This window comes from Typopeltis vanoorti, chromosome 10, assembly GCF_054136105.1.
Source record: "Typopeltis vanoorti isolate ZY-2024b chromosome 10, IOZ_Tvanoo_1.0, whole genome shotgun sequence".
NCBI lineage: Eukaryota > Metazoa > Arthropoda > Arachnida > Uropygi > Thelyphonidae > Typopeltis > Typopeltis vanoorti.
In genome coordinates this window covers 84,372,112-84,399,223 of record NC_143558.1, presented here as the reverse complement: position 1 = coordinate 84,399,223, position 27,112 = coordinate 84,372,112, and the positions used below count along the sequence as shown (strand labels likewise).

General features: G+C 34.2%; 1 protein-coding gene across 2 annotated transcripts in view; it reads right to left on the bottom strand.

Moving 5' to 3' along the window:
- scat (VPS54 subunit of GARP complex scat) overlaps positions 1-27,112 on the bottom strand; it is a 393,993-nt gene that overhangs the window by 239,321 nt on the left and 127,560 nt on the right. For both annotated transcript variants that reach the window (XR_016548906.1, XM_090398663.1), the window contains exons 9-10: positions 26,843-26,969; positions 4,165-4,272 (exon numbers count right to left, since the gene is read on the bottom strand). Coding sequence is in view for 1 of the 2 variants with exons in the window: in XM_090398663.1 (XP_090254789.1) it covers positions 4,165-4,272; positions 26,843-26,969 (235 nt within the window). In the remaining variant the exon portion in view is untranslated. The remainder of the gene's footprint in view (positions 1-4,164; positions 4,273-26,842; positions 26,970-27,112) is intronic.

Sequence of the window (27,112 nt, the reverse complement as noted above, 5' to 3'; positions counted from 1 at the left end):
GTAAATAGCCAATGACATTTAAACAGGGGCACTCCTAAACTGAAGCAGGCAAATTAGCCGTAATTATAATAATAATAATATATTTTTTATTTAAAAGTGAGTCAATTATTTTAAGTTATACACAATGTAATGTCCATTTTTTAATCAGTCCTCACTTTGAGAACTTTTAGAATTCTTCCACTGTTTAATTTCTCCATCCTTAATTAAGTCACTAATTGATCATGAATAGGTTTGTACAAATAAAATGTACAAAAAAAAAAAAAAAATACAGAAAAGTTCAATAATGTGTACAAAGTTATAAAAATCATGAGAATAGCAAAAAATAGTATTAGCATCTATTGAAGAAATTTCAAAAAATAGAAGCAAGAATACAAAATGAAACCTGAATGAACGATCATCAAGGTGATATATGCATGAGTAAAATGATGTTCTGGATATGCAAAGTAATTATTTGAAAAAAAATATTTAAAATAATTAGAGATAAAACAGCAGCACAAAGTATCCAGGAAGAATTCACAAGTATGAATCAATAAACTGGAAACATGAGATGTGGAAATATATCTAGTAGATATTTGACTTAAAATATATGAAGAAGGCTAACATTTTATAGAAGCCACACTGCACAATTCAGGTTTTGTCAATATGTCCGTTTCAGCAAACTGGAATATAGTTCTCTATATTCCAGTTTGCTGAAAGTGTCAATCAATCAACAAGAGAGGAAATAAAATCTAATATGAGAATTATGGAGGGAATATTTCTCATTATGTCCCTGTCAAGATTAATGCAAGCATTTATATATCACTTACACATGAAAGTTTGTAAAAGCTACGCAAGGAAAGAAGGAATCCACTGACATGTTTCACAAATAACTGAAGGGTAGGAGAGTGAGGAAGGCAGTTCCAAAGAACAGAAGTGGGTGGAATGGTGAAAGAAGAGCAAGAAAAGTTGGTAAGTTTGAAGCTAGACAGTGAATCATGAAGCAATGCTGACCAGCAGTTGCATGTGTTCTTAGTCATAGAAGAAAGCAGAGGAATGTGGTAGCCAATTCAGCAGAAAATACTTCATCTATCCTAAAGCAATCAAAGAAAAATTGGTTTAAATTTTCAGTGTACAGAAAACCAGCCATAACCAGGAAATTCCTACATATACTGCTTCACACTACTCCATTACAAAAGATAGGCTTGATAAAAACATTACAGGACAGAGCCTACAGCATCTTCAGTACTACAGGGGAAAAAAAAGAATGAAGAACTTCATTACCTTAAACCAGCGTTTCCCAACGTGGGGCGTATGCTCCACAGGAGGGGGGGATTAGAAATGATGGTGCATTTGTCATCTCATCACCGATATAGTCAGAAAATCACCATTGTCCATGATAAATTATCAATGTTGCAACCCTGACTTTCCAAGATAAAAAGCTGGCAACTTTAGTATAGCAGTCAACATAAATACTTGACAGTGTAAGTTTGTTAAGGTTAGATCATAGCATCTGTCATCACTTCTGAAAAGTAAATTGTACCAATTTAACTTTGAGAGGTTTTTGTTGTAGAAACAACGAAGCAAGTTTGTTTATTTTTTTTTATGTATTGTCAATGTTTTTTAAGCTCAAAGCTGTTTTTTTTATGTAACATTTTACATGTTGCTAGTTTTCTGGTTACCCAAAAGTAATGCTACTATCAATTTAAATAAAATGAACACTTTGTCACAATTGTATTAGATTCATTTGACAGTTGGAAACATAAACATCATTTTCTTTTTCTCTGCTTGTAATGGTAGACTTAAAATTTCACTTTTTATTATTTTAACTTTTTATTTATTATATGTGTTTGTAGTAGTAGTAGTAGTATAAACACATGTTATATGCCATTAATTTCCTTGTATAATCCACACATGCGTACAGTATACTTTATAAACCTATTTTTTTTCTTTTCAGTTTCTAACCCCATGCATAAAATGAGTAGTGCAAGCAAGAAAAAAGTTTGTCAGTATTCAGATGAGTATTTGGAGTTCAGTTTCATATCCGCTGCTCAGGATGAACGATCACCATTCTGTCTATTGTCACAATGATAGTCTTGAAGCACAATCTGAAGGCGAAACATAGCATTTATGTGAACCATGATTTGAACCAATTTAAATCTCTAAAGGAGAACTCTGAGAAAAGATCAACAATAGATTCATTGTTCTCTGTATGAACTGCTACCCAAAATCATACTCACGAAGCTAGTTAATTAAGCCAGCATTATCAATTTTTACTAAAACAGTTCTAGAGAAAGATGACAAAGATGTCAAAGGAATGCCACTGAGCAATAACACTGTTAGCAAAAGAATAGATGAGAAGATGAGATGGCAAAAGATGTGAAAACACAACTTGTTGAAAAGTTGAGATCAAGGAAATTCTCAATAAAGATGGATGAATCAACTGTAAGAGACAGTGAGGCTGTATTGATGGCCTATGTAAGATATATTGACAATGGTGAATTTACTGAAGTGTTGTTCTGTGAAGTATTGAAAACCACCACTACTGCCATTTGGTATATACAATAAACTCAAAAATTATTTAGATGAAGCTCAAATATCAATGAAAAATATTACATCTTGTGCTACAGATGGTGCTCCTGTTATGATGGGCAAGAAATGGCTGTTTAAAATTAATGAAGGATGACAATCCTGAAACGTTGCTTGTGCATTGTGTTATTCACAGAGAAAATTTAATTTCCAAAAAACTTTCACCTGTTCTAAATGAGATACTGAATTCAGTTATAAAATGTATCAACACTATCAAAGCTAATGCCAAATGTGAATGTCTCTTCAAACAATTTTGTGAGGATAAAACTTCTGACCATGTAAGACTACCGTTTCACACTGAGGTGAGATGGCTGTCACAGGGGAATTGCCTAAGAAGATTCATGGAATTATTTGATATTCTCAGTGAGTTTTTTAATGACAAACCTGAAATGAAACTCCTACAAACAGTTGATGGTCAGGCATTTGTGAGTTATTTGACAGATATTTTTGAAATGATGAATATGTTAAATAAGCAACTGCAAGGAGCAAATAAGACCCTTGTTGATACAAAGGCTAAGATATTTGGCTTCATTGCATTTCTGCAATTATGTCAAAAGAATATTGCTGATCACCTGAGCAAAATGGCCTGTGATTTAAATGACAGATTTTCTGATTTAAAAGAAACTGATTTTCGATCTTGGAAAACTCAGTCAATGCTAGTGGACTTAACTGTTGTGGCCACGCAGTATCAAGAAGAACTCTCAGAAATGCAAAATGATGAATCTATCAGACTTTATTTAACATAAAAGGAACAATGGCATGGCTTTGTGATGAGACAGAAATGAAATACCCAAATTCAACTAGTTTTGCAAGAAAATTACTGTTGCGCTTCCTGTTGTCATATTTAGTTGAATGTGGTTTTAGTGCTGTAAATGACTTTACTGAAAAAAAGAAATTGTCTAGATATCACAAATGGTGGAGATTTGAGATTGAAATTGACTAAATTAGTACCTCAAATAAAAATTCTTGGCAGCAGACATCAAACTCAAGGATGACATTAACTTGGATTTTACTTTCTCGAGTCAAGTTTGAATTTTGTTTTATAATATACAAAATGTAATATAAAATTTATATTCATTGAAGAAAGTCAAATTAAAAACAGTTTTACCTATGTTCCTTTTTTATTTGAAGTACCTATTTATATTATACTTTTTCAGAACTTGGTTGACTATTATGCTAGAGGGGAGGGGCATCTTTGAACCACTTTGTTCTAGTTGTTTTATTTATGATTTTTTCACCATCACATGTACTGGACTACTGAAATTTGTGAAAAATCATTTGTGTATAATTATTCGTCCTGTGTGCCTGATGATGTAAGTTCAACAGCTTACAAAACTTGATGAGTTTTGTTATTTCAATAAAACTGATTCTCGTTACTAAACTTGTGATATATTATAAGTCCAATCTATTTTTTGAAGTAGTGATTATAAGCTATTTTTCTTGATGAGAGATGTTATCTCAGATAACAAAGAAAAGCATATCAGATTTCAAAATAGTGAAAAGATTTAAAAAAGAAACTCATAATGGGTTGGCATAATCCACATGCTAGCCCAGCTGAGTTTTAAATTATAAAACAGATATATGTAACCAAATACTTACTTGTTTGACAGTAGCTTTTAAAGCAGTACACGATTCTTCTTTATAAATTCCAATGAAATTATAACGTTGAAGTCTGAGCATTCCAAGAAGAATGGCAATTAAACGTTCCTTTAAGAAAAGAAAAAAGTAATTTTTTAAATAAAATAAGTATATCATTTTTTTTGCACTATGTTATTCTAACTATAAACAGAGCCTCTGTAGCTCAGTCAATATTCATGATGCAGAAAGAAATGGGTTTGAAAGGCATCTAAGATATGAACTTTCATCAGAGCATTTCAACTGATGGTGAGTTAGGCAGTCTTATACAGTAGCAGCAGGTTTTTTCTCCTGAAACTCTAGTTTTCTCCTCCAGAAAAACAAGAAAACCAGCAAGAAGAACACACGTGATTTAAAAGTCTGGATGGAAGATACAAAAATCAATTAGACAATATTGTAGTCAGTAAACACTACTTCAATGGAATACGGAACTCAAAGGTGATGCCAAGTACTGACTGTAGATCTGATCATAGACTGGTCTTAATGAAGATGAATATTTGCCTGAAAACAATAAAATTTAAAAGAATTCAACCCCTAAAATGGGATCTGCAAATGGTACAAAATCCAATAATAAAATCAAAATTCAATGAAAATATTTCAGAACTGCTGTCTGCACAGTTGCAAAACGAAAATGAACCCTCTCAGAATAGACTACAAGCAGTAATCATAACATCTGCTAAAAACCACATCAATAAACAAGAAGAAAGAAAGAAAAAACCATGATGCAGAACCTTATCTCATTGATAAGGAAAAGATAAATGGAAGATGGGTGGAGTACTTATCAGATCTCTATGGATAATTAAGAGGTAATCAACCTTATTGATGAAAGAAGAACATGGAAAAGAGGAGCAAATGAAGAAGAAAGGTTAAGATATAAAACTTTGGATAAAAGAATCAAACAGTTATGTAAAAGATTGAAAGAAAACTGGATAAGTAGGCAGTGCACTGAGAAGAATTATAAAATAGGAACAAAACTAGAGAAGCATTCCTGAAAGTGAAAGAAATTAATGGAAAAGCAAAACGTACACGGTCTAATAACATCAAAGATAAAGATGGAAACATACTCATTGATAAGGAAAAGATAAATGGAAGATGGGTGGAGTACTTATCAGATCTCTATGATGATGATAATGGTAACATGTTAGATGATTCACGACACCTTAAGTTAAACGTAACAACAGATACCACTCTACCCACAAGAAAGGAGGAAGAACACGTGATTAAGAATCTTCCTAATAATAAATCCCCTGGATGTGATAATATTCTGGGTGAGTTGCTGAAAGCTTTGACTGGCAATAATAACAACTATTTAGGGAATCTGTTCAGGACAACTATAAAACAATACAATTACCTGAAGCTTTTACAACATCTATCTGCATACCAATTCTAAAGAAACATAATGCACAAAACTGCGAGGATTACAGAACTGCGAGCCTAATATCCCATGCAGCTAAAATTATTTTAACCATTCTTAACAAACAAATTGAAAGAGCCATAAGCAGTGAATTGAGTGAACAACAGAAAGGCTTCAGAAGAGGAATGGGAACCATTAATGCTATCCTGGAACTACAAATACTAATGGAAAGATCCCTTGAAAGAAATAAGAACATTTATATATGCTTCATAGACTTTCAGAAGGCCTTTGACAGGGCAAAACATAATAAAATGTTCAATATACTAGATAAATTAGACATAGAAGATCATATACTTAAGATTATAAAACTGATTTACACCAAACAGAAAATGCAGCTGTTCAACTCTGAGGCTTCTGTAGTGAAAATAAAAAGAGGAGTTAGACAAAGTTGTATCCTTTCACAAATCTATTTAATATCTATAGTGAGACAGTGATGAAAAAGATTGAAAAACAAAAAACAGGAATTAGAATCAACGGTATAAAATACAACAATCTTAGATATGCTGATGATACCATTCTAATAGCAAAAAACTGAAATAAATTAATCAAATTACTGTAGCTACTAATTGAAGAAGCTAAAGAATTTGGATTAGATATAAATGCAAAAAAGACCAAATTTATGAAAATCTCAAAAGAAAAACAGATCCGAGTCAGAAACAACAGAATACAAATATTTAGGTGCCTACCTTGCTGCAAATGGAAAGCAAGATAAAGAAATAAAAATAAGAACAGCCATAGCCAAAGATGCATTCTGGAAAAATAAAGATCTGCTCAGAAGTTCTGTGAGTATTGAGACAAAGAAAAGAATGATAAGAACATTAGTGTGGCCAATTTTCACATATGGAAGTGAGACCTGGATATTCAAGAAGAGAATAAGGCAACAGATAATGGCCTTTGAAATGTGGTGCTATAGGAGAGCTCTGAAAATCCCATGGACAGAACATGTGACAAATACAGATGTCCTACAGAGAATGAGAACACAGAGATCTTTATTACAGGAAATGATCCAGAGAAAGATGAGATTGGCAGGACATGTACTAAGAGGTTCAGCAGGACAGAGGATACTAATAGTTTTAGAAGGAAAAATTATGGGAAATGGATCAAGAGGCAAAAAACGAAGGACATGGCTTGAAGATATAAGATCATGGACAAGATCATATGGCTATGCAGAAACAAAAAGGAAAGCCACCAACAGAGAGAACTGGAAGGACATGGTGCTGCACCCTCTCACTGAGGACGCTACATGAAGAAGAAGAAGAGTAAAAAAAATGTTTAAGGAAAAAATGCTTTATTAAAAGGACATTTGGTTTGCATAGCTTAAAAAGGATATACTATTTCATACCAGTTTACTATCATTTTTTTTTCTTTTTTAAAGAAACTAGTCAATTATTTAATATTTGACAATTATTTTGACAATTGAAAATGGTAACGAAGGCATGACAGCAAACTATGTGACATAGTCCGGGCACACTTCGAGACAAAACAGATGTGGCCAGTCCCTGTGGAAGAGACAGGAACCTCACCACATAACCTTCCATAGTAAACCATATTGGATTTAAGCAACAGAGACAAGGTTAGACCCTCTACAACTTTTGTCTCTTGGAAACATTACAGGGAAAAAGAGAAAGAAACTGGGGAATGTAAGACAGATACTATGAAAATAGCATATGAAAAAGATACCTTAAACCCTCTGGGGAGGGTATCTCCTAATCCTTCATGTCTGAAAACCAAGAATCTTCTCTTAAGGCTTACAACTTGGAATGTGAGGAGGTTATATGAAGCTGGAAAGTTAGATAACCTTATACAAGAACTTGAAACAATGAAAATTGGCATTGCTGGTATAAGTGAAGTCAAATGGACTAATAGCAGAAAAATAAACAGAGTCATTCAGTTATATACTCATGCAAAGACAGTCATAGGAATGGAATAGCATTTATACCAAAAAATAAGATTGCCCATAAGTGATAGAGCAATTGCATTAAAATTTGCAGCTCAATCTTTTTAATATTTTTATCATCCAAATATATGCACTACTTCTGATTACCAGATTAAAATGTAGAATATTTCTATAAAAGCATTCAAAATGCACTTAACAATGGAAAATCAGGTGACATAATTATTGTTATAGAAGATCTAAACACTAAAGTAGGCTCAGAAAAGATCTCTTCCTGCATGGGAAACCAAGACCTGGGACAAAGAAATCCAAGAGAAGAAAAATTGATACATTTCTATGAAGAACATAATCTGGTAATGACAAATACTTTGTTTAGCCAACTTCCTAAAAGACTTGACACATGGAAAAGCCACAGAGATAGCTACAGAAACCAGACTGACTATATAATGATTTAAAAAAGATTCCAGAATAACATCTCACAAATCAAAACATACCCAGGGGCTGATATTGGATCAGACCACAACCCTGTGGTCATTAAAGCAGCAATAAAATTAAAGAAAACAATAAAACCTATAAACATAGAAAAATATGATATTTGCTCCCTTAAATATCAAGAAATACAAGATAAATTTTTAAAGGAACTGGTACAATCACTGCTGTTAATGTTCCTGATTCCACCAAGTATCCTTACCCTAAAGATGAGATTGAGGATAGATGGCAGAAATTTAAGAGGACATAAACAAGGCAGTAAAACAAACAATTCCCAAATTTGAGAAGATGAGCAAACCCTGGATGAATGACACATACTGAAAATGGAGGAAAGAAATAAACACAAAAATCGTCCTGAATACAACAACTTAAACAAGGAGATAGATCAGGAAAGAATATTGGATTGCAAAAGAACTATCACTCAACAACAAATGCAAGGGAATCGAGCTTTTAGACAAAAAACACAAAAACAGAGAACTTCATGAAAAAGTTAAGGCGCTAACTAGCAAATCTTGGAAAAGGGTAGGCTCTCATTACATTGAAGATGACAGTGGAAACATCCTAATGGAGAAAGACAAAATAAGGGATAGATGGGTAGAGCATTCAAAGGAACTCTACAACCATAATAAAATAGATAAACCATTGCAAGAAAATTTGGAGGGCCTACTATTTTTACCTGGGAAGTAACAAATGCCATTAGGAAACTGAAACCAGAAAAAGCACTAGGAATGGACACCCACCAAAAGATTTTAAGCACTTGGTATTCTTATCAATACCTAAAAAATCTAAGACAATCTATATGAAGAGTACAGAACAATCAGTCTAATCAGTCAGATAGCAAAAAGTTATGTTACACCCTCTGTCCAAAAAGAAACCAAACTTTTGATAGAAAATAAAACACAGGCCAATTATAATTATTCAAATCATTTATTTCAATCAATATACTTTCCTTCAGCTTCGATACACATTTGGCACGGTCGATTAATTCGTTAAATGAGTTTTTTTTTATATCAGTTTTTGGGATACTGTTGAGGGTCGTGGTTACTGCAGCTTGAACGTTTTCAATGGTGTCGTATCGCTTTTCTTTCATCTGCAAATGAAGGTCGGGGGAAAAGAAAGAAGTCACAGGGTGCTAAATCAGGTGAATACGACGAGTGATCCAACACACAAACTTGATTTTTGCTCAAAAACTGTCTCACAATGTTCAGACGATGAGATGGTGCATTATCGTGCAAAAGTGACCAGCTACCTGCATTACAATATTCATGCTGTACGCAACGAATTCTCACTATCAAACGCTTCAAAACTTCGAGATAAAACTCACCACTGACCGTTTGGCCAAGTGGAACGAATTCTTTGTGGATAATGCCATTGGAATCATAGAAACAAATCAGTATTGTCTTTACTTTTGACTTCTCCAAGTGACTTTTTTTCGGATGCCCCCTCTTCTGGTGGTCTCCACTCAGCACTCTGGCACTTTGTTTTGGGCTCATACTCAAAACAACACGTTTCTTCGCCAGTAACGATCGTTTCAATCCTTACAAGGTGGTTTTAATGAGGTCCTTGCAGTGTTTTCGATATATTTTTTGGTTGTCGGTCAACTTGTGGGGAACAAATCGTGAATTCAATTTACGAACGCCCAAACTCTCAGTCAAAATGTTGTGCACAGTTGATTTTGGAATCCCCAATTCATCTTCAATCAATCTCACGGATGATTTCGGGTTTTCTTTGATGAAATCACACATTTTTTGGATGTTAACTTCACTCAGTCCAGTTTTTGGACGGCTCAGCTTTTCGTCGTCCTCAAGCGTCTCACGATCACTTTGAAATCGCTTAAACCACTTGTAAACTTGAGCAGGATAAGCATTCATCCCCGTATACTTTTTGAAGCATTTGATGCATTTCGATAAAACTTTTACCAAGTTTAACACAAAAGTCAATCGCAGCTCTCTGTTTGCAACTCATTTTCTGACCATTCGTCAAAACACACTGTCACTCTTGGCACTGTAACTCGGCTTCTAATGAAACAAATGTCATAAACAGTTGACACAACACTAATGAAGGTTGCTGCTTTCGACAACAAAAAGATACAACAGGTGGCATCACTAGTTTCTCCTATTTTCAAAAAGTTCGGTTTCTTTTTGGACAGATGGTGTACAACATGAACAACTAATAGAATGCATCAAAAAATTAGGAGTAGTTTTACTGACAAATCTATATTGGGAGCAAACTGCCTCAATAAAAATATCAGGAGAAACCTTAGAGAAATTTTCGGTAAAGAAAGGTGTCAGACAAAGCTGTGTTCTTTCTCCTATCTTGTTTAACCTCTATACAAAAAATATCTTCCAGCATTTAGCAGAACTTAAGGAGTCAGCATAGGAGGCAGAAATATAAACAACTTAAGATATGCAAACAAGATAGTACTGCTGGTTGGAAATAAAGATCTTCAAAACATACTAGAAGAGATGAAGAAACTAAGTGAAAAATATGGACTTAATTCAACTTCAAAAAAAAAAAAAAAAAAAACGACATGCCGGTAACATGAGAAAAAAAAAAAAAGGGGAAAATACCCGATATAAATATTAAGATCAGAGGAAATACCTTAGATCTAGAGAGTTATATATATCTGAACCAACTAATGACAGAGAATGGAAAGTATGATTAAGGAAATATTAAGAAGAATAGAAATTGCTAGATCAACCTTCATTAGCATGAAAGATATTCCGACACCAAGGGAAATTCACACAAAAACATACGTATGGTCAACACTGCTAGAAACCTGAACAATATCAAAATATTGCGAAAATAAACTAAAAGCCATGAAATGTGGATCCTCAGTAGAATCCATAGAGTCCCATGGACTGCTAAAAAACTAATTTAGAAATATTAGAGATGATTGGAGAAGATTGGACTCTGTTGAAAACCATTAAGAAAAGGAAAACCACCTACCTGGTCACATACTAAGGCATAAATCCCTATTAAAAGCACTTTTAGAAGGAATGTTTCAAGGAAAAATAAGAGGAAGACAAAGAACACATTAGATGGGAAATATTAAGACTGGACTTTTTTTTGTCTTATGAAGAATGTAAGAAAAAAAGCACAAAACCATACATGATAGAAGCTCATGGTAGTCAACCTCCTGGAAGAAGACTACACCTAACAAGACAAGAGTCAAGTATTTGCCAGGGTCTCTGATATGATTAGTTCTTACTTTACAATATCTTAAATAAGAGCATCACTCCAAATACAGTAGCATTAGAGAAAGAGAAATAGTTGTTACAGTGCAAAGTTCACTATAACAAAAGTAAGAAGTAGTACACTTGTGACCATTATACAAACATCTGACAAACCGACAAGCTGTGTTTTTCGGTTACATGCATTTTTGCAACACCACGTTTTTGTGGTTAAGAAATTCTCCACCTGAAATGGATTTTTAACGAGCAAAGAATCTGCATATAATTTTGCTTTAACCTCAAATAACCTGCTGCAGAAACTTACTGAATGCTTAAGGAAGCATTTGGTAATAATGCTATGAACAAAAACAAAACTTTCTTGTGGTATAAAGGTTTCAAGAATGGATGAACAACTGTCGACAACAATTCTGGATGACTGTTCACAACAAGCACACTATCCGAAAACATCGCAAAACTCTGTAAAGCTATTCATGTAGATTGTAGATGAAATATCCATGATGTTTGTGAATAGTGCTGTCATTGTGCAATTCAATTCATTGCCGCTCCCCCCTCCAATTTGTAGAAAATAAATTTTCAAGAAAGTAATGGCATTTATTTGGATAACTGTGGCTTCTGCTGGTATAATCACTCATCCCACCTCACAAGTGAGGGAGCACATTAATTGGTCCTTAACTTACCCCCACCTTACACTGCAGAGATTTAAGTGTTGGTAGTTGACAATAATGAAGTATTTTAAACTCTGAATAAGTAAGGACTAGATTCTTTTCATCGACTATTAATTTAATGTTTAGTACAGGTACACAACTGATTTTCCACCAACCTTGGTTCCAGAGCCTTGCCAGATTAGTAATTTTGCCGACTAATCCAACAAGGCTGTGGAACCAAAGTAATGGAGAAGTCATATTTACCTATATGAGTTGCCAAAAGGTGTCTTACCTTATTATTAAATTACTCTGGATTAGAGAAAGATGTTGGAAGTTTTTTTTCCCTTTTTCCACTTGGCTAGACTATAATAAATTTAGTTTAATCCTTTATCCAAGTGTAAGCAAATAAAGTTTGTGCCTGAAGTATCTTCAGGACTTCCTACAGGTAAATATGACTTCTCCATTACTTCCACCTTAGCATCACCACCTCTGGGTCTGGCTCCCACTGACGAGATCTCAATAAAAGTCTAAACCGATCTGGGTAGTGGCCCTTCCCTTAATGCAAAGCATTATACATATCCACAAGGAGATGTGCTTTGCATTATGGGAGATACTAAGACAAGTGATGAGAGCTTAGCCCACCTTTACCACGAGTTGCCTCAGTCCTGAAGATACTTCAGGTGCAAACTTTGTTTGCTTACACTTGAATAAAGGATTAAACTAAATTTATTATAGTCTAACCAAGTGTGAAAAAAAACTTACAACATATAATCCTTCATTGCACCCTACAGTCACATTCGGTGGGTATGGTAGGTTGTCCACTGCAGGTCGAACTTGCAGTTGACTATGTGCTTCTATCTCAGTATGGCATCACTGATTCTTGACCTGGAATGGCCCAATTTTTCAGCAATTTGCCAAACAGATAGGCCTGCAACATGGAATCATATCTCAATGCATCTTTCAAACTCCATCAGTTCCCTTCTCACAGTCATTTCACCCAGATGCAGTTGCACTGACTTGGGGTCATCATAGTCCTTCAATTTATACTGGCTGTGAATATGCGACTCATTAAATGGCACGATGCCATTTTAACATGTATCTCTGATCTGTTAATTATACCACTTGCATATCCCTAAATCACCGTGGACCTCTAGAAAATTAATTAAATGTAAATCAAGTGTGAACTAAATATTTTTGTAATAGATTTCATAGTTTGATATGAACACAGATGATTAAGAAAATAACTATTTATTAACTTAAAAGCTAATATTTCGCTGGTAATATATCCAGCATCTTCAGAGCACACAACACAAAGTTTGTTACAAATGGCAAGTCGGGTCTGGCAGACCATGCTTTGGATACCCCTGCACACAGGATCAATCGGAAAGAAACAAAAGTAATGTACAGAAGCTTCTACAAGTGAGAGAGGTTGTTCCTGGAATCAACAGAAGCCTTAAAACATACTCCAAACCTTAATAAGTATGGCTGTATAAATCTACCAAAGATTTGGAGACAGTCATCTTAAGACCAAATTAATATTTATTACTTTTATTTTATTTCATTTTTTCAAAATTTCTAAGACTATCATTTGGACTACTATTTCAAAACTCTGAATTTTTTTTTTTTTTTTTTAAACCTAGATGGCGCCATATTAGGACTTTAGTCTTGTGTTGCACGCTGCAATTACTTTTACTAGCCCCACTGTTACACCTGTTTGTGGTTGTTTTGCATTTGTAACAAAATTTGTGTTGTGTGCTCTGAAGATGCTGGATATAATACCAGCGAAATATTAGCTTTTAAGTTAATAAATAGTTATTTTCTTAATCATCTGTGTTCATATCAAACCGCGAAATCTATTACAAAAATGTCTGATGAACACATAAGCCTATCCATGTGTGAACTAAATAATTATATGAAATCCATTAGTATATAAATACAGTGCATGTGGATATGGTGATACTTAATACCACCCACTATCATCCCCACTGAGAACCAGCCCTTGATTACAAGTCCTAGCTAGGGTTAAATGTAAGCAAAATAAGCTAAGAATCATTCAAAATGAAAAGATCGTCATTAAGTGCAGATGGCGATTAAGCACAATTAAGTGAAAATGTGCAAAAGCACACAAAATGCCATGTGTATTAGCCCGGTCAACTAGTTGGGTAGTCATGTAATTTCAAGCCTTCTCTAGTAATTTTGTCTGGACAAAAGGAGGTGCCCAACCATCCAATACTGGATTTGTAGCGAATTATTCCAATAAAAAAAAATTTTCATACATTACATTATTTAATTCTTTCTTTTAGACTTTTGTACTGTCAAAAGAATATATCAAATCATAATGATGTGGATGGAAAAAAAAAATTTATGAAGAAAAGGATAATCAAGGGGTAAACTCATACAATAGTAAACTAAATTTTGTCGACCACTATTGACAACACACAATGGCTACTGATGCATGTGTATGTGGGTGGGGGGAGGGGGGGGGAGGTGCTAATAAATATTCAACATTTGGGTATTATTATTATTATATTAGCTTTTAAGTTAATAAATAGTTATTTTCTTAATCATCTGTGTTCATATCAAACCGTGAAATCTATTACAAATAGAGTCGACAGACTCATCGAGGAAGGCCCTAACATCATGTCAAGAACAACTATTCAACATTCACACGGTATCTATCATAACTCGCCTTGAACTCATTCACGGTCGTAGCACCCACAACAGACTCTAGCAGCCCATTCCACTCATTCACCACTCTCCAAGAAAAACCTAGCTCTAACACCCTGCTAACCACATTCTTGCCCAGCTTCCATGTATGGCCCCTAGTCCTCCCACCACCAGTCCTATTCTCAAAAATATCTTCTGGATTAATCTTATAGAAACCCTTCAGTAATTTGAATGCCTCAATCACATCACCCCTTTTGCACCTATCGACCAATTTTTGCAACCCACAAATCTTCAACCTGTTCTCATAAGGTTCATTCCACAGACCTGCTATCATCTTGGTCACTCGTCTCTGGATCCTCTCCACCTCCTTCCCAGTATTTATTAGCTTTATTTATTAGAGGGTATTTGGGTAAAAAATAGTTGAAATAAAATAGCAGGAAACTGTACATTGATCACCAAACACATACAGGACTGAAAGAAAGACTGACTAAAGCAGGACTGAAAGAAGCTGTATATGGAAAGCAAAACTTCAACATATCAACATAAAACAGTATGGGGAGGGAGCTGAAAAGTTCTGATAAATGCCTATAATAAAAAATGATATTAAAACAACTGATATAATCACAAGAAAAAATATATCATGGAAAATATGTAGAATAATGTAAAGTTATATGGTTCCACCTCAACCATACAAGAGGACAGAATTCACCAAGGTATCAATTAGTCTTAGTCTGGTTGTGATTGCTATTCTGTTATCTCCCCACAATGGTTTTAACTTTTGTAGGGCCACGGTTGCCTTAGCAATTCGGTATTTAATGTCAGATTTTGAACGACCATCTTGACTCAACGTGCTTCCTAGATAAGTGAACTTGTTTACATTCTCAATTTGTTTATTGCCAATTTGTATCTTTAAGAATTTAATGTCTGATTTTGAGGTTATCATTGTTTTTGTTTCTTGTAGGTTTATGTATAATCCATATTTTTTTAATGTTCCGAAAACACAGCTGGTTATTTCTTGCAATTCTTCTTCATTTTCTGCCAGAAAATTGATATCATCTGCAAAATGCAAGTTATTTATTCTTAGTCCACCAGCTGCTATTCCAGTGTCATATTCATAAAGAGCTTCATCTATGGCATATTCCAGAAAAAAACAATTAAAAAGAAGAGGGGACAAGATGCTTCCCTATCTTACCCCCCATTCTGCCTGGAATGATTCATTGCTGTAATTTTAATTTCAATTCTCACATCAGATGAAGAATAAAGAGATTTAATAATCCAAATGATTTTGTTGTCAATACCATAATGTTCTAGAATCTTCCATAATGCCTCGTGCCATATTGAGTCAAGTTTTTTGAAGGTCTAAAAAGTTGAGACAGATTATTTTGTTATGTTGTATGTATTTTTCACCTAGTATGTGTATTGTAAAGATATGGTCGATTGTACTTCTGGACTTCCAGAAACCTGCTTATTGATCTGATAATCTGCTTTCTATTTTCTTTTCGATTCTTGACAATAGTATTTTTAACAGGATTTTGCTTGGATGACTAATAAGGCTTATTGTTCTATAGTTGCTACATTTATTGCTGTTTCCCTTTTTAGGAATAGGTACAAGGACAGAAGTTCACCAATCAGAAGGCCAAGTCTCTGTGTTCCATAAGTCCTGAAATAAATTTAGCAAGGTGTCTGTGATGGTGTCACTTCCTTCGCGTATCAGTTCCATTGTGACACCATCAATTCCCGGTGATTTTCCTATTTTTGAGGAGTTAACTGCTGCAATGACCTCTTTTAATATTGGGTAATCTCCTTCCTCTGAACCTCCTGGCAAAATTCCATCCAAAATATCATCAGTTAGTTGAGAGTCCTTTTGAAAAAGCTTGGTTGGGTAACATTTCCATCTATCAACTATTTTCTGGTTATCTGTAATAGTAGTTCCATCTTCATCTTCTATGCTCCAATTAGTTGTAGTAAAAGGTTTGGTTAACTTATTGATAATTTGAAAAGCACTTTTAGAATTATTTTTATTTAAGTCCTCTTCTATATTTTTGCATTCATCCAATATCCATAAGTTTCTAGCATGTTTGATTTCTTTTTTAATAATCTTAGTAATAATTTTATACTGTTCTCTATTATCACTGCTATTAATATGAGATTTCAAATATTTCAGATTTCAGTTGAAGGATAGGAAAGAATAATGGATAAATATGGATATGAAGAAAGCAATGAAAGAGGAGAAAGAATGCTTAAGTTGTCTTGAACCATGACATGGTATGCAACACAAAATTCCAACAAAAACACTGTAGGAAGAGGACATGGTGGTCACCCAATGGAAGAACAAAAAACATGCTAGACATGATACTCATGAGATGGGCCACACCAGTTCAGCAGTGTTGAACAGTTCAAGGAGTAGACAAGGAATCAAATCACAGCTTAGTGATTGTCAATATCAAGTTGAAACTCAAGCAACAAGTGAAGGCAGTTTCATAGGCAGAGAGACATGAGAACACCCAGTGAGGGTATCACAAGAAAAGTGCATAGGAAGGTGGTGCTCAAAGAAGAACTGAAATCCATTACAGAAAAGGAACTGGAAGATAGAAACAACAAAGTGGTGTCTGCAATCAAGAGTACATTGAAACAAACAGTCCCAGAGACAGAAAAGCTCCAAGAAGTAGTGAATCTCACAGGAGACATAAAAAAATAATTCAAGAAAAAAAAAAAGACACTAAAGATTAGGTGAGGGAGAGTGATCTTTGGAAATGAGACAAATACTGGCTTTCAAAAGAATATGTTACAGAAAAATCTGCGAATTGGATGAGTGCAATACATAACAGATAAAGAACCATATAGTAAAATAAATTTCAAAGTAAACCTAATGTAGAGAATAATTCAAAGGAAACGGAAGCTTTTTTTGGATATATCTGAAGAATGGATAACAGTAGAAAGAGCAAAACCTTGAGGCTTAGTACAAATCAAAAAAAAAAAAAATCAGGTAATGCCTTTTTATTCCCATATAGGGAGTAGGCAAGGCCGTTTTAGCCTTATCTAACTTTTGGAGACTGAGTGGGCAGTACACTGGTAGCATAAATTTGAAAAATAAAAATAAATAGAGTATAAGCTATATTAGAAGATACAATCATCAAAGTTAATAAAAATCAATTGCTTCAATTCTTATTTAATGTCTAAACATTTGATTGAGCTACTTTTTTACAAAAAAAAAAATTAAGTAAAGATGTTTGAATTGTGCTTGATGTTTTGATCTTGTCATGCAATATGCAATCGCTTTATCAAGATTTCGACAGACTTCGAAGCTTCATTCCATATCAGGATCGGTATCAAACAAAATTTCCTTAGCATGCTCAATGTGACTGAAAACTAGCTCGAGTTCTTTTGCAGTTAGCTTCATCATAACATTCTCTTCTTGTTCGCACTCCTATCTTCTTCTTCATATGCACGCTGTTCTTCTAGTTGAAGGAGATCATTCTCACTTAACTGTTCTGAATAGTAATCAGCAAGTTTCTCACATCTTCATTATCCAGTTCATTAAATCCAAGTTCTTTTTCCAATTGTGATGATTTCTTCAATAATGTTATATCTTGGATTTTGTGCACGATAAACTAACATACGCTTGAGTTTAAAGTCACCTTCTGCATTGCCTCCTGATAAAAGTGCAAGATGATCTTTAGATGCTTTGTATCTTGGTTGGGATGCTTCAGTTTTAGCTAGGAAAGTTTTTGTTGGCATACACTTCCAAAAGTGACCAGTTTCGTCGACACTGAATATTTGATGATCATCATAATCACCCTCCTAAATTATCCTTTGCAATTCTTCAGGAAACTTGGCTGCAGAATCTTTATCAGCATAACGTAAAAAAAAAAATCACATTAACTGATTACTCGCTCATTTCTTCAATTTGATTTCTTCAATAATGTTATATCTTGGATTTTGTGCACGATAAACTAACATACGCTTGAGTTTAAAGTCTCCTTCTGCATTGCCTCCTGATAAAAGTGCAAGATGATCTTTAGATGCTTTGTATCTTGGTTGGGATGCTTCAGTTTTAGCTAGGAAAGTTTTTGTTGGCATACACTTCCAAAAGTGACCAGTTTCGTCGACACTGAATATTTGATGATCATCATAATCACCCTCCTAAATTATCCTTTGCAATTCTTCAGGAAACTTGGCTGCAGAATCTTTATCAGCATAACGTAAAAAAAAAATCACATTAACTGATTACTCGCTCATTTAAAGTGGGAAATAGTATCATTTTGCTCAATCGTGCTAACTGATTATTGTGCATATCAATTAGTAAGGAATTAAAGTCAATGTAGTTTTTCAACAATCAACAATTGAGAATTTTTTACTTCTTGGATAAAGAATCAACTTTTCAAAACAAAAAATGATTGGTTATGTACACAAATTTCCTAACTTTTAATTAAAGAAATGCTGTATATTCTACCATTTTAAGAGAACAATATGAATTTATGCCAGTTGTCCATCATTAGGTCTCTTTCTTTCCTAGATAAGTTAGGCTCTATGAGTAAGGGAAGCCAACTTTTTTGCACTAGCTGTGTCAATAACTTTTCACTCTCCTTAGGCAAATTAAAGCATGCTGGCTGTTCATTACTTGTATTCCTTCTCTTAAAATTGGAAGTGGCCAATTATAAATTTAACTGACCGCTGAAGTTTTCAGGTTGTTTTTGATTTTAATAGTATACACATTGCGCATATTTAGTTCATTATGAAGATATTAAGTAAAAGACAAAAGCCGATTATAACATTTTAAAATTGAAATGTTAATTCTGGATTTTCATTTTTATTGTTCATACCCTTCTAATTTTTTTAAAAAATTTTTGTCTCCCATTATTGTTTGAATCTGTATATTTTCATGTTTTATGTATGGTTTCTGCAAATCCATTATGTTCTGGTGCCAATCCATAGTTTTTCTTTGTTTGCTGCCACTGTTTTCTCTCCAAATTTATTCAGTCTTTGTTGGACTATCACTTTGTGGCTATAAATATATAGCCAAGACACAAGAGCATAGCGACTCTGATGTAATCTGTGTATTATATTGACAGGATTATGCTAGAAGGAATTGACCAAACCAGGAATTTAGGTGTGTTAGTAGATGAGGAAATCCAAGTTCGGGGGCACCATATAATTCTGGGGATCATGAGCACAGCTCCGAGGATAATTGCAATGTTGAAACAAACACTAACCTGTAAAAATAAAGAAGTTATTTTGCCTCTTTACAAGGCTTTGAAATAACCTCATCTGCACAAGCATGATCTAGTCTGGTCTCCTGGTTTCTGAGGTTTCAGATATAGCAGAGAGGGTACAAAGGAATGTTAAAGATATTAGGGCTGTGGATGTAGATTATAAGAATAAATGGAGAATTTTGGGACTGCAGATGCTATTATATACAAACAATAATAATGCCTGCAGATGTTCTTATTGTATTTGTCTCTTTAACTGTATTGACAATGGCTAGGAATTCTAGATGAAAAATTATACAAATAATAAATATTTTTTCCTAATGTAAGTTAGGATTAATTTTATCATATGCTATCTGCTTGTGTATCAATATTCAGATCTATACATATCTGGATGGACATGGCAGTAGATATGAAAGTAATTTTATCTTAAGAGGGGGGGGGGTTGCATAATGCTTACACTGATTAGCTGCTGAAAGTCATCAACTCAGTATATAACTGCTTTGGGAAGTACTCCATAAAATTTATTAGTATTGTTATAACTAGAATATAACGGATGAAACTAGTTTTTTTTTTTTTTTTTACCCTCACATTATACAGGAAAGATTTATGCGAGCATAAATCTTTCCTGAATAAGGATTTCTTGACTCTAAGGTGTTTAACCATATTAAAAACAATGTTAAAAAAGGAAATAATACACTACCAATTTTTTTGTTTGCATTGTGTTATCTAAATTTTAAAAATATTTAAATTGAAAATATTCTAATTTGTATCATGACTCCTCTACACAGACATGAATTAAAAACAAAATTTTTCTTAGCTGCAGCAAAATGAAGAGGTTAAGACATGAGGCGTAAGTAAGATAAGTCACTGTAAAGCAGCAATAGCAGAGAAAATTTTGACTGACACAGCATACAATGCATGTTGCTACTTAGGATAGGGAAGTAAAAGGATAATAAATACCCAATATCTAGAGAGTTAGGGGCTCATCGAAGGAGGCCACATATCATTCACACCATATGTCATACTTTCTCTTGAATTCAATCAAACTATCTGCATTCACATCCTCCAAAAGCAAACCATTCTAGTCCTGCACAGCTGTATAAGAGAAAAATCTAGCTCTCTTAATTCTTTCTTAGTTCATTTTTTAATTCTGTAGATGTTGTCCCCCCCCGCCTCTCTCTCTCTCTCCTCAAAATTAGTGTAATTAAAACTTTACTTCACTATGCACATAAACTATGTTTTACTCATTCTCTTAAATAATGAACTGTCATTTATCAGGACTATTTTCATTTCTAATAGTTATAATTGATAACATAATTAATAATTATGGCCTCCATCCTAATCTTCAAGAAGAAATTTCTAGAATTTCAATTCCATATGTTAAAAGACTACCAGAGAAAATTGCAAGACATGTTTGCCAGACTGACCTATAAGCTTCTTTCTGTCCAGTTCATAAACTTCCTTCCTAGCCTCTCCGAAAGACAAATATCTCTCTCTCATCCAAGAGTTTACAGGATCCCTTATTATTATAGGAAGAAGTGTTGTTCAGCTCAGATTTGTCCAGAAGAACATCAGGAGTATATTTTTACTTCAAGAATCTGATAAGTCACACAGCAAGACATGCCATATCCACTAGCCATAGAATTCATTGGAACGAAACTAAAGTCCTACACAAAAGTTATTTTCTTCTTGAAAGATTATTATATAAAGAAAGTTGTGAAGCTCATATTCACAGTTCGAACCTCAACGAAAACAATTGCTTTAAGCTTTCCCAAATTTAGGAAGTCATCCTAAGTAACACTCCTCATTCCTGTATTTCTTAATGTAATTATTTAAATTTATTTCTTTCAATTTTAATAGTTGTGGATGGAGTTATCCTCCTGCAGTTATTAGCATATATTGTCACATGCAAACAATTTAAACATTGATCTTATTGTGTTTATCTCTTTTCAACTGTGTTGCCAATGGCTAAGAAACCTAGCCAAAAATTTTACAAATAATAAATATTTCTTCCTAACGTAAGTTATTCTGTTACCCTAAAATAATTTTATCAATGTGTTGCTTTTTGCACAGATTACATATTAAAAACATATGCATCTGTGTTCAAGTGAATGAAAATTTCTAGACATGGCTTGAATTCATGTGGTAGGAAATTCAGTTCTGCCCTGAAGATTGCAACAGATTGCTAGTGAGCTTACTTTCTACTATCAGGTACTTTAAATCATGATATCGTACTGTGCTTTCACTTAATTGAGTTTTTATTTTTTGCTCACAGATCATCCAACGAGAAAATAAACTATATTTATTTGATTTCTGTTAATCAAGAATGATTAAAAATATTTGAATATCTGAATAAAAGAAAGCTGATAAATTATAAAATTTATGAGTGTAAATAATATTGAAATAATAAGCTGAAAGTCAGCTCACTTAAATACTTAACTAATTCAATTATTTCAGGGCATGTTGCTAATGATATTGGATAACTTGAACACAGTGTTGAGACCTATGATTGTAGTACTAGTAACAGTATTTCTTGTGGCAGTGAATATGAAACCATCTGGTGTGAGGTGGAATATAACGAAATAAATTACATAGTGAGGTGTTGTTACAGACCTAGTAGATTGGTTGCTAGTGATGAGGAAATGCATCAACAAATAGAGAAAATGGGTGCAAAAAGCGTATTTCATAATGGAAACTTTAAATATCCAAATATTGATCAGGTGGCAGTAAAATCTCATGAGAAGAATGAAAATGAATTTATTAAGCTGTTGTGAAATAACTACCACAAGCAGCATGTGATAGAAGGAACTCAAGGTCAAAGAGTGTAAAATTTGATTATAGTATCAGAGGGTGTTTCAGTTAAAGATGTAACTATACTGCCTCCAGCTGGTGACAGTGATCAAGCAGTACTCAGTTGAGAAGTGACTAAGTTTATGAATGTTCCATTCAGAGAATGTTACATACTGAAGTACAAAGCAGGAAATTATGACCAACTGAAGAGTATACAGAGTTCAGCAGAATGGTATCAGTTGCTAGATGGGAAGAATATCAAAAGTGCATGGAAAAAAATTAAAAAATACTTAAATGATGCAATATCAGAATATGTCCCGAGGGTTTGAAGAATAAATAGACTAGGGTTAAAATACAAACTTATTTATTACTGACCATTTACAAAAACAAACTTACATTAGAGCCTACCAGTTTCGCCAGCAAACTGTCTGGCTTTTTCAAGGCATTTATGGAGACATAAAAACTAGTAAATGCAAATTGAAAGGAACATAAGAAATGTTGTAAACCAACTAGTAGCTAAGGTTACACGTTCGCGTGACAATAAGAACTTATTGTTCTTATTCATTATCACACATGCGTGATAATGTTGCAAATGTGTAACGTGATTACTGGCTAGCTGTAGTTCAGATTGATTTAGAGAGAGGATCAGGTTTTTCCACGAACTGTTTAGGATTGCACCCTGATTTCTGTTGAGGTTTCCACCGGTTATTAACACTATTGTGGCTTCCTTGAATAAAAGATGTCTGTAGTTGTCATCCAGATATATCATGGAGCTGTTTTGCCACTCTATCATGTGGTTAGATGAACAGAAATGATGTGCTAAGCCAGAAAAGATACTTCTGTTGTGGTATACATCACCAACACGTTCTTTTTGTCTGATTTCTAAACTCCGTGAAGTTTGTCCGATGTAGGCAAGACCACAGGAGCAAGGAATGTAATATACTCCTGGATATTTTAGAAAGGCACCTTATCTTTTGGGGATCCTAAAACTTGTCTGATGCTAGTGGTTGGTTTGAAGACCATTCTGATGTTGTAGGCTCTTAGTATACTGGCTATTTGATAAGAAATTGACTTCATGAAAGGGATCACTACAGTAGAAATGTGCTGGGAGCATGATTCTTCTTGTCTGGGGTTGTCACCATATAGATATTTTTTGATGATGTTTTGAGGATATCCATTTTGTGATAATGTGTTGGCTATTAGTGAGAGTTCAGTCTGTGTATCCTCCTCTTCTGATATAAACTTTCTGGCCCTATATTTCAACATGTGGATAATGCTCAGTTTGTGTATCTTGTGATGGTTTGAAGTATAATGAGGATATCTTCCAGTATCTGTGGGCTTTCTGTAAATAGATAATTTGACACCATTTGATTGTTTCTTTATCAAGATGTCTAAATATGCAGTTGGTTGTTGTTTTCCATTTCCAGAGTGAATTTTATCTCGTCATGTATTGAGTTGATTTTATCCACAAACGATTTTAGGTTTTCTAAGTTGTCTTGCCATATAATGAAGATATTGTCAACGTATTTCCATCATGTAGATGGTCTAGGGGAGATTGTGGAGAGAATTTCTTTTTCAAGTTTTTCCATGAAAAGGTCTACACAAGATGGTGATAGTGGGCTTCCCATTGCTAGGCAGTGTCTAAACATCTGTGTGATATCTAGAGGAAAGAGATCTTGGATGATGTTTATTACCTCTTCTACTGGATAAATTGGTGAAAAGGGATACAACATCTAGACTGGCTAGCATGTCTGTTGGTGCAATCTTAATGGCTTTGAGTTTATTTACAAAATGTTAGAAATCAGACAAAAAGAACATGTTGGTGATGTAAACCACAACAGAAGTATCTTTTCCGGCTTAGCACATCATTTCTGTACATCTAACTACACGATAGAGTGGCAAAACAGCTCCATGCCATATCTGGATGACAGACATCGTTTATTCAAGGAAGCCACAATAGTGTTAATAACCAGCAGAAACCTTAACAGAAATCAGGGTACCATTCTAAACAGTTCGTGGAAAAACCTGATCCTCTCTCTAAATCCATCTGAACTACAACTAGCCAGTAATCACATTACACGTTTACAACAAACACGCATACGTGATAATGAATAAGAACAATAAGTCCTTTCAGTCTCTGTCACGCGAACGTGTAACCTTAGCTACTAGTTTGTTTACAACGTTTTTATGTTCCTTTCAATTTGCATTTACTAGTTTTTGTTTTTCTGTAAATGCCTTGAAAAAGCTAGACAGTTTGCTAGCGAAACTGGTAGGATATAATGTAAGATATTTGTAAATGGTCAGTAATAAATAAGTTTGTATTTTAATTATATAAATGACCATATATGTTTAGTTTAAATAGACTAGGGGTCAAATGGATGAGTAATCTCATCAGGCAAGAGATGAGGTAAGAAAAGGATGATAACAAAAGGTTCCTTGCGATGGTATCAATTGCTGGATGGGAAGAATATTGACAATGCATGGGAAGCATTTAAAAAAATACTTAAATGATGCAATATCTGAATTTGTCCAGAAGAGCTTGAAGAATAAACAGGGTAGGACTCGAATGGATGTGTAACCTTATCAAGCAAGAAATTCATAAGAAAAGAATGATGTGGAAGGAATACCACCTGCATAAGAATGATGTCCGTTAGGAAAATTATAAGCAGTTATGAAAATTGCTGAATGCAGACAGTGTGACAGATGTAGAAGAGGTTGTTCAACTAATGAGTGCCATTTTGCTAAAAACTGTCAAGCTTTTAGCAAAATAGTGTATGCAAACTTTGAGTTCACTGCTACCTCTTCACTGGATGAAGAAACTCAGGTGTATGAGGAGGAGGTATTGGAGCTGTTGCACAAACTGAATAAGAATTCAGGAATAGGGACTGATAGGATATCAGCATGGATGCTAAAAGAGTGTTAAGCTGAACTGGCTAGTCCTTTGACCAGGCTATATAATTTGAATCTCAGAACAGGAAAGATTTCACAGGAATAGAAAGAATTCATGGTAATTGCATTGCACAAGGGTGGTGCAAAGTCTGATGTGTCCAACTTAACAACCAATCAGTGTCTCAGGAGTGGTGGTGAAAATTTTGGAAAAGTTGGTTTGGACTCACATTCAGAAATAGTTGACAGAGAATCTCTACTTTGCAATGAACAGCATGCACTTATTAAGGGAAGGTCATGTTTTAGCAACTTGCTCACATTCTATAACAATGTTACCATTGAGCTAGGCAAGGGACATGGATACACCATGATACTTTTGGATTTTGCTAAGGCTTTTGACAGAATACAGCATGGAAGACTGTTGCATAAATTGGAGAATATAGGATTGGATTATAAGATATTAGCTTAGATAAGAGGATGGCTGATAGACAGATATCAAAAAATGGCATATGGGGATGTCAGTCTGCAAGATTTAAGGTAATCAGTAGTACCACAAGAATCAGTCCTTGGTCCACTATTATTCAAACTGTACAATGACATTAGGAAGGATTTGACTGATGACATACTGCTGTTTGCTGATGATGCAAAGATAGGTAGAATAAACAGTAATGCAGCTGATATGCAGTACTTGTAGAATGATTTGAATAGGCTGGAATTGTGGGCTTGGGAAAATGGATGTCAATTCAATGTCAATAAATGTCAAGTCATGCATTTTGGTAGGATTTGATATCTAATGTTGTATTATATTGGTGGGATTATGCTTGAAGAAACTGATCAGGGTAAGGATCTTGGAGTGTTAACAGATAGGAAGATGAAGTTCAGTGGGCCATGTAGCAATGGTTGCAAATACAACTCAAAAGATAAGTGCAATGCTGAAACGAACTTTCACATGTAAAGATAAGGATGTCATTTTGCCTCTTTATAAGCCCTTGATAAGACCTCACTTGGACTACTGTGCACAAGTCTGGTCTCTGTTTTGATAGTGTAGAGAGAGTGCAAAGGAGAGTGTTAAAAATGATATCAGAATTGTGGAATACTAATCATGAAAACCAGTTGAGAATTTGTAGACTGTAGATGCTACAAACAGAAGAGGGGATGATATGATTGAGACTTACAAACTTCTAAAAGGTCATACAGGATTTCAATTGATGGAATTTTTCATTTTATGGAGGATGGGGAGAAGAAAAGATGGCATTCTTGGAAGCTCAGAATGAATTCTGCTAAGAAGGGGGGTGAGAGCTAGATTTTTTTCTCTCACAGGTCATGACTTGAACGGATTGCCATTGGATGTTGTGTATGCAAATAGTGTGTATGAATTCAAGTATAATATGTGGCCTCCCTCGATGTCTCTCTAAATAATAATAATAATAATAATTTCAAGTTAATAAACTTACTTCCTCCATTAAGGCTGCATCTTCAGTTAGTGGCCGGTTTAGATCAGCAGATATGTATCTTATAAAATCTGCTTGCATCATCTTATCTATAATTTTTTCAATCTCTGCAAGTTGAGAGCCAAAATGCCTGGTTAAAGAGAAAAGGCCATATTAAAAAATTATATAAAAAAAAGTTAAAATATAATCATTTATTTAACTATTATTTTAGATTTATATATTAAAAGTAGGCTGAACTGCAAAACTCCATCTGACATTTACCAGTTAGCTCAA